Source organism: Falco naumanni, chromosome 2 (genome assembly GCF_017639655.2).
Source record: "Falco naumanni isolate bFalNau1 chromosome 2, bFalNau1.pat, whole genome shotgun sequence".
Classification (NCBI taxonomy): domain Eukaryota; kingdom Metazoa; phylum Chordata; class Aves; order Falconiformes; family Falconidae; genus Falco; species Falco naumanni.
Window position 1 is genome coordinate 23465193 of NC_054055.1, and position 7782 is coordinate 23472974.

The window sequence follows — 7782 nt, forward strand, 5'->3', positions numbered from 1 at the left end:
AAGTACTGCCAAGAGTCCCTTTAATTTCAAGGGCATACTACACAGCTCAGTAATAACAAGCGAGAATTAGGATGTCAGAATCTGGCTATCTTTAAATCTTAAATACAATTTAACAAGCCCAGAGGAGGGCTAAGAAGATGATCAGAGGCTGGAGCACCTCTCCTGTGAAGCCAGGCTGAAAGAGTTGGGGATGTTCAGCCTGGAGAAGAGAAGGCTCCAGGGAGACCTTACAGCAGCCTGACAGTGCCTGACGGGGATTTATAAGACAGGTGGGGACAGACTTTGTAGTAAAGTATGTTGCAATAGGACAAGGGGTAATGGTTTTAATCTAAAAGAGAATAGATTTAGCTTAGATATGAGGAAAAAATTCTTTACTGTGAGGGTTGCAAAACACTGGCACAGGTTGCCCAGAGCAGCTGTGGCTGCCCCATCGCTGGCAGTGCTCAAGGCCAGGCTGGATGGGGCTGGGAGCAACCTGGTCTAGTGGGAGGTGTCCCTGCCCGTGGCAGGGGGGTTGGAATTAGGATGATCTTTAATGTCCCTTCCAACCCAAACCATTCTATGCGTTCATAATTTTGAAATGCAAACTGGAAGGTAAAATTTATTAAAACATCCTCTCAGAATTCTGGTGTTTTGTTTGTTTGCTTTTTTTAAAAAAAATAATTCATACAAGCAAGCAGTTCAGTGTATTACAAAAAGACTGTCTTCTGGGTCAGTTAATAAAATTCAACTTAGCAAGAGGCACCACTGACAAGGAATCTTGCTTATAGGACTCTTGGGAAGTCCACTATTTTTCTGTGGAGAACTGCCCACAAAAAACTCGGGTACCATGTTTTACATTCCATGATTATACTGTGTCTAAACAGTAACAAAATCCGTTACCTTCAGCTCCAGCTGCCGTACCCATACAATATTATTGACAACTTCAGAAAGGTTTTTGCCTGCCAGCGGTCCAGAAACATCACCAGGAACACCATGGCATCGAGTTTCAAAGTCTGTCCGATAGTCTAACAAAAGCAAAAGATTCATGTTAGACCAGAAATCTAGTAGAACAAGCTTAAAATCATTATTGTACTTATAAGAATATACTAGGAATATTAACATAATTCTAAAAGTAAATAAAGAATTCTAATACAAAATAATATTCTAATATAAAAAAACTAATTAAATACTTCTAAATCCATTTTTACCTTTGACATAATCTTGAAGTCTTGCTAGCAGTGTTTCCCTTTCAAAAAGCAATTCTTTGCTTATATTTGGATGCTTTATCAGTTCCTTATACTTCTGGAATGTTTGAAGAAGCTGGAATTTGAAGTTTAAAAAGTTATCTCTTTTTCCTGAAAAAAAATTAAACATGTTCTGACACTGCTTGTTAGTGCTGTTCAGAAGTGCTGTCTTTGGCCCCAAGTAGTTATTCCTGTGTTCTAAACCAACTACTTAAAATTCAGTAACTTTATCTTCAGGAAAGCTTTCAGACTACAAAAATATCCATACCTGCTGAGGATTGTCCTGAATTTCTGAAATAAATTTCTTCATTTTTCTTGCTATTTTTTGTTCCGCTGGTGCAATAATTCTTTCATACTGAGAGACTGCTGCTTTCCATAATGGCTAGAAATAATGAGTCCGTATGTTAGTTTAGGACTATCCATACACACCATAAAAAGTCACAGAAAGAATGAATAAGTTAAAAATAAACATTATACCTCTGTGTAAGGATTATAGTGTACAGGATTTAGGCCAGCAAAAGGTTCAAACACTTGGGCAAGATGTAAAGCATTTTGTTCTCCAGCTGGCAAAAAGAATGTAAGTTTTTCATGCAGTGTTCTAACAGTTAACACCTATTAACAGAAAAAAATATGTTATATATCCAACATATTTTTTACATAAAACTTATATATAGAAGCAAAAAGCACAAGTGGCACATCCCATTCCTCCCCTTTTTACAAGAAACTTTTGAAAGGCTCAAGCAAACATGGATTATGGAACACTATTTGACTCTATATAAGGCTATGAAAGTGTTTTAATTCCCTTTTTTACCTTAAAACGATGCAGTTTAATTCTGTGTCTAATGAAATAAAAACTTACAATTCAAATCTCTACCTCATCAAGACGTCTGCCAAGTCTGGCTAACGATTCGGGGAAATATTTTTCATTTTTCCATGGATGTAGAGTATAATGTTGCCACAGTTGTCCAGTTAGGTATTCGCAAGCTGACACCCATTGCTCACAAATCAAGATGCCAGCCTTTAGATTTTCTTTAACACTGTGAAAAGCATCTTCCCACAGATTCAAAGCTGCTAATTTTCTCTGAACATATCTACCTAATGAACCACCTAGAACACAAAAAAGTATCCAAAAGCAGTATGTTATGTTTGTTTAAAATAACTCCTTTAAACAATACACCATATTCCAATCACATTTTTAAAAAATTAGTGTAATGTCTTGATTTCAAACCACACAAATGTATCAGTAACTGATGATTTTGTTTCAGATTCAACAAATCTGTTAAACATCTCCAAGTTAAACTGAGGTTGGTCTAACATCAGAAGCTGATGGATTTGGATTCTGGCATCCACACAAAAGCACCAGCAGTAATAGCAGTAGCTGGCTGCTCCCAGCAATCCTTCCCCTCACGCAGACCCACATCTGGCAGCAGCAGATAAACTCACTGCTTGATGCCTGTCCCAGAACGTGGGACTGCTGTTGAGAGAACGAGAAGCAACCTCTCCGCACCTCCTGCTCTCGCTTCCACATAGATTGAATCAACCTTCAAGTGGGGGTTTATGTTAATAAATTTTCTTCTGCCAGAGAAAGACAAGGAGTCAAACAGAAGCTAGACAAATCCAGTCCACAGACTGAAAGGTCCATCTTAATGTTATTAATTATCATCTTCCCAAGCAAAGCACGTGTGCAGGCATCTACCAGAACTGACTGAATTATTGGATACTATAAGGGAAATAATACTGACAGAACATAATTACAAGAGGAAAGCATCTTAATGCTTTAGGTTATTACTGGTGCCTTTAAGAGGAAGAAGATCTCTGCTCAAGGATCATTCTACTTTTTCTCAACTGTTTATTTAATAAAAACTGCATAAAGGTTTACCTATTACATCCAAGAGATTATGCATGCGTGGCTGTGAGTAAGGATCATGTTCTGTTTGTCTCCACACACCATCAACAGTATCCTTAGTAGTCTCCACCAAATCCACAACTTCAAATAATGAGAGACTATCCAAGTTGTAATAATCCTAGGAAAAAAATATCCTTAATACAATAACTTTGCAACTAGTATTGTAGAAACATTTATACTTTTCTGAAGCTGGCAATAGCTATAGTTTCCTAAACTTTCCTAAGTTTCTTGCTTAACAGAATGTGGCATAATCCTTTCAAAAAACAAGCATTTGCGTAAGTTTATTCATGTCAAGGATGCATTGATATCTGAAGTGCTATTAAAGCAAGAACTTTATGGGTGCCAAAAATTTTGCATGATAGCATTCGTTATTATCCATCTTCGTTTTCAGTTTTCCTTTATATGATTTTATGAGTCAATTTCTAGTTCACAAACTGTAGCATACTGTTGTATTTCTGCAGCAGCTCTTAGTATTCAATTATTAAATCTGCTCCCAATTAAATGCTGGCATTCACCTCCACCATTGTCACTAGAAACTACATGAATGTCATTTAAAGTAAAATTCTGCCTAAAAAAAAAAAAACTAAATATTTAAATATTTGAAAAAAGTGTACATATGCTGACATATATTTCATGAGTATTTTTACTAGTTTACAAATACTAATCACACAAAAGAAAACATACTTTTGCAATGTCCTCAAATAGGTCTTTAAAATGAGCAGCTCTCTCTTTACTACACCATTTACTTCCATGATGAGCACATTCTATCCAGAACTGAAATTCATCTGTTGGTGTAAGTATAGCTGCAAATAATAATGGGAAATGTTTAAATATGAAATACACAAATGGTCACAAAATATTTTCAGTCAGAACATACTTCCTAAAGAAAATTTTTACTATATCGTTATGCAATTATCCTTCAACTTCTAAGTCTGCCTAGATGGAGGACCAAGTTCATACCAAGAGACCACAGTTGAGCATCACTGATTCCAATCTACTCACCACAACCTGTTCAGTTTCACACTCTGCAGTCACTGGAATAATGAAGACTGAAAACGTGGAAACAAATTAACTATTCCTAATTTAAAATTAACTGTGAAAGATGTAACTGCAAAACAAACCTCGTACGTCATCTTCACTGAATTTTGTTCCTGTGTAATTAGGATCTGATCTTCTGAGAACAGTACTCAAGCCAGCTTCAAGCTCACTTAAAAGTTTCTGGAGTTTGGGATCCAATGTTTTACTCCATCTCTCATCCTGCAATGAAAGTTTCAAAAATTGTCAGTCACAGGATAGAAAGACTATCGTTTTCCTCCCACTAATCTTAAAAAAAAAAAAAATTATTTAGATTAGTGGCAGTAACCAACCACACAGCGGGACAACGTAACAATTTTTCTTGAAGTCAAGGAAAAGGACTTCATTTTTTTTTTTACTTAATTCAGAATAATACTGTAAAAAAAAATTAGCACGAAATCAGAAGTCCGTTGTTTGGTCTATAAAGGCACTCTGAAAATGTGTTCAAAATTCTTTGTTAATGAATTCTTTTAAGTTAAATTTGAAATCTACTTCTAAAGTAGAATCTGGAAATTGTTGGAATCAAATATTAGAAGTGATCATGTTTTTCTGAAATTATTTTATTAATATTATGACATAAAAGATACTAAAAATACTTAAATGCTGAAACCCTGCTTTTTCAGTTTATGTAATACAGCCATAGTTGTTGGTTTTGACAACAAAACCCACAAAGGAAATATATTCTTTAATGGAACAGACTCAGAACACTGAAAAAAAGCAAAACTATGAAAAATGTAGCTGTATAAATAAATCTAGAGTCTAGCACATCCATCTGCCACACATTAAAGAATCAAAGTTTTCATTGTACAGACCTATGCATATATCAATGTGTATATATAGATATGTGTGTGTAAAATAAAAATATCTAAAATAAGAAAACCACTCAAGATGGGAATTACTGGTGGAAAGGAGGTAACGAGATGGTGTCTCCATTAACCACCACTGCCCAGTGGTGTATTCCACATTTCTAGTTCAGACATATGTATGACTAGGTTCCTCCTCCCATCCTTACTGATAGGAGGTGAAGTACCTTCTTTATCTTAGAAATTAGAACTACCATCTATTATTTAAGCTCTTAAAATATTTTACTTTAAAAACATAAAATATTTATCTCAGAATAGTTAACACACTATAGAATTTCAGTGTTTCAATATAAATCTACAGAACATTTAAACCGGTATATTGCTCACCTTCAGTAATACTGGTGCAAAAACTTGTCGTACAGCTTGATAAAGGGTGTTAATTGGTGAATCTAGCATAGATGACACAAGAATATTACTATGAAGATTATCTTCAGTAATTACATCAGGTCGCAGCTTAAAGAACACCAACACGTTATTCTTTGATTCAGTAGCTTCAATCACTTCAATCTGTAATAATCAAGAAGACAGGATTTGTTTAGAAAACTTCATTGACTGAATATTATACTGAATTTATGTACACCATTTACACAAATTATTTTAATCAAAAAAAAAAAAAAATCTTGTCACTCCCTATGGGCTCTGATAAAATTCTGGTAGTATCTAATTTGCACAGAAAATGAAAACATTTATTATACTCATTCCTAAGTTCATAGGAACCTGAATTCCAACATCAAATAGGTAATGGCTTTTTCATTATAAATATCTCTAAACACCATAACTACTTGCACTGTTTTGATTTTGAAAACTTCACTTACCACTTTCTGGGGACAAACCAGAAACTCCATCTTGTGCCTAGAGAAAACTAAGCATGAAGTCTCTCTTTTTTTATTGCATTTTTATGCTACATAACCTTGGGAATATTTTTCCAAATATTCATTATTGTTCTCCTGAGTCTGTAAATACATAACTCTACTGCAATTCGTAAATTTCTCAAGCACAGAGAAAGGCATGCTGCTTCATCACTGAAATCATAAGTTGTAACACGACTCTTGTTTTCTTCAAAGTCCAACTTATGGGTAAATTTCCAAAAACTGACATTAAATCAATCATATAATTTAAACTATTTGTGGCTGAGGAGAATTCATAAAACAGGAGAACATTATTAAACATTTGATAAAATAACGGCAAAAAGGTACACTAGCTGAAATCCCAAATTAGGTGCAATTGTAAACATCTGTGATTTTTTTTTTCCCTATTAAAAGGAACAGAGGGCTAGTAAAGAAAGCTTTCAGTTTCACTGGATGGTATCAGAATTACTTTTTTATCCAGACTTTAGCCCAATGCCTACAAACATTGTTTCACTGGGACAACAGGTACACATTATAGCCCCCATATGCGTTTTTCCCACAGCTGCTGACGGTGGCTTTGCATATTAGAGAGTGGCTTAGCAGCACACCCCCAAAAAACGGTACACACAAATATTCACTCTTGCATGAATATAGCTCGTACTAGACTTCACCGAGCACCCAGAGGATTACACAAGGAGGTATGTAAGTTTCTGGTGCCCATAGCAGTTTGTATGGTAAGGACCCATTCAGCGTGGAAACAAACAGTAACTGACGCAAGAAGACAGCAGAAGGATGCCAAGACCCAGGCTTTGCCTGTACACTCCGTGTAGCAGGCGCCGCGCCACGTCCTGGTGGCCTGGTGGCATTCAGTGGCGAGTCACTTGCTGAACACACTCAGAGCAGGACACGGCACGCAACGAACTCCGATTATGGCTGGACACATCAGTCTGCGAAATACATGATACGGCTAAACGCCCACCCTGGGACTTGTCAAACCAGCCGATGTGCCACATCTCGGGAACAACCCGAACGTGACTCCACCTGGCACCTGCGGCCAGGTAGCACGCCATTCCCCAGCCTGCATCGCACTCGCACAGCGACAATACGCAGCACTGAAACCACCCGCCTGCCCGGGCACAGCCCGCTAACGACGCCGCACAGCTGGCCCCGGTGGCCCTCGCAAAGCGCCTGGGCCAGTAATTTCCGTGGCAGGCACCGGGAGCGGCACGGGTGGGAAGCAGCAGTGGGAAGACGTCTCCCAAACCAGGCACCGGCCCTTTATGACCACTGAACCCGGGCTCCGCGCCCCAAGGCGTGCACCAGGAGGCGGTGGGCACGCCGGAGCCGCCGGTGCCCGACCCCCCGCCCCCGGCCGTACCCGGTTGGATGCGGTGAGCTGGGCGCCCGCGAGCTGCACGGCGAGCAGGAACTCATTCCCGTCGTCCAGGAAGCTGGCCAGCTCCGGGCGGGCATGGAGCCCCGCGGCCGGCGCCCCGCCGCCCGCAGCCGGCGCCAGGCCGAAGTAGTTCGCAGCCGTGGCCGAAATAAAGCGCTTCCTCTTGTCTCCCTCCCCGGCCATGCTGGCAGGCGGCGCCCCCTGCCCCCGCCCGCAGGAACAAGGCGGGGATGGATCCCGAGCCCCGCGGGAGCGCGCGGAGGGGTGGCGGAGGCAGAGCCGCAGGGCGGGCGGGACGGCGACTCGCGCCGGGGTGCGCGGCGAGGCCCGAGGGCTCCCGGCGTCCCCGCGTTGCCAGGCCCCGTCGCTGTGGCGACCGAAAATGGCGGCGCCGGCACGCTTACGACCTCGGTTCGCGTCGCGACGGACAAACGCCGCGCCGCGGCGTCAGCGGGGCGAAAGGGTGAGG

General features: G+C 40.0%; 1 protein-coding gene across 1 annotated transcript in view; it reads right to left on the reverse strand.

Moving 5' to 3' along the window:
- DYNC2H1 (dynein cytoplasmic 2 heavy chain 1) overlaps positions 1 to 7752 on the reverse strand; it is a 53652-nt gene extending 45900 nt beyond the window's left edge. Inside the window, 10 exon segments of the mRNA XM_040583391.1 lie at positions 883 to 1007; positions 1191 to 1302; positions 1495 to 1608; positions 1704 to 1838; positions 2101 to 2333; positions 3106 to 3250; positions 3817 to 3935; positions 4254 to 4389; positions 5397 to 5576; positions 7296 to 7752. Coding sequence (XP_040439325.1) covers positions 883 to 1007; positions 1191 to 1302; positions 1495 to 1608; positions 1704 to 1838; positions 2101 to 2333; positions 3106 to 3250; positions 3817 to 3935; positions 4254 to 4389; positions 5397 to 5576; positions 7296 to 7496 — 1500 coding nt within the window. The 5' untranslated portion in view covers positions 7497 to 7752.
- Positions 7753 to 7782: the final 30 nt, after the last annotated feature.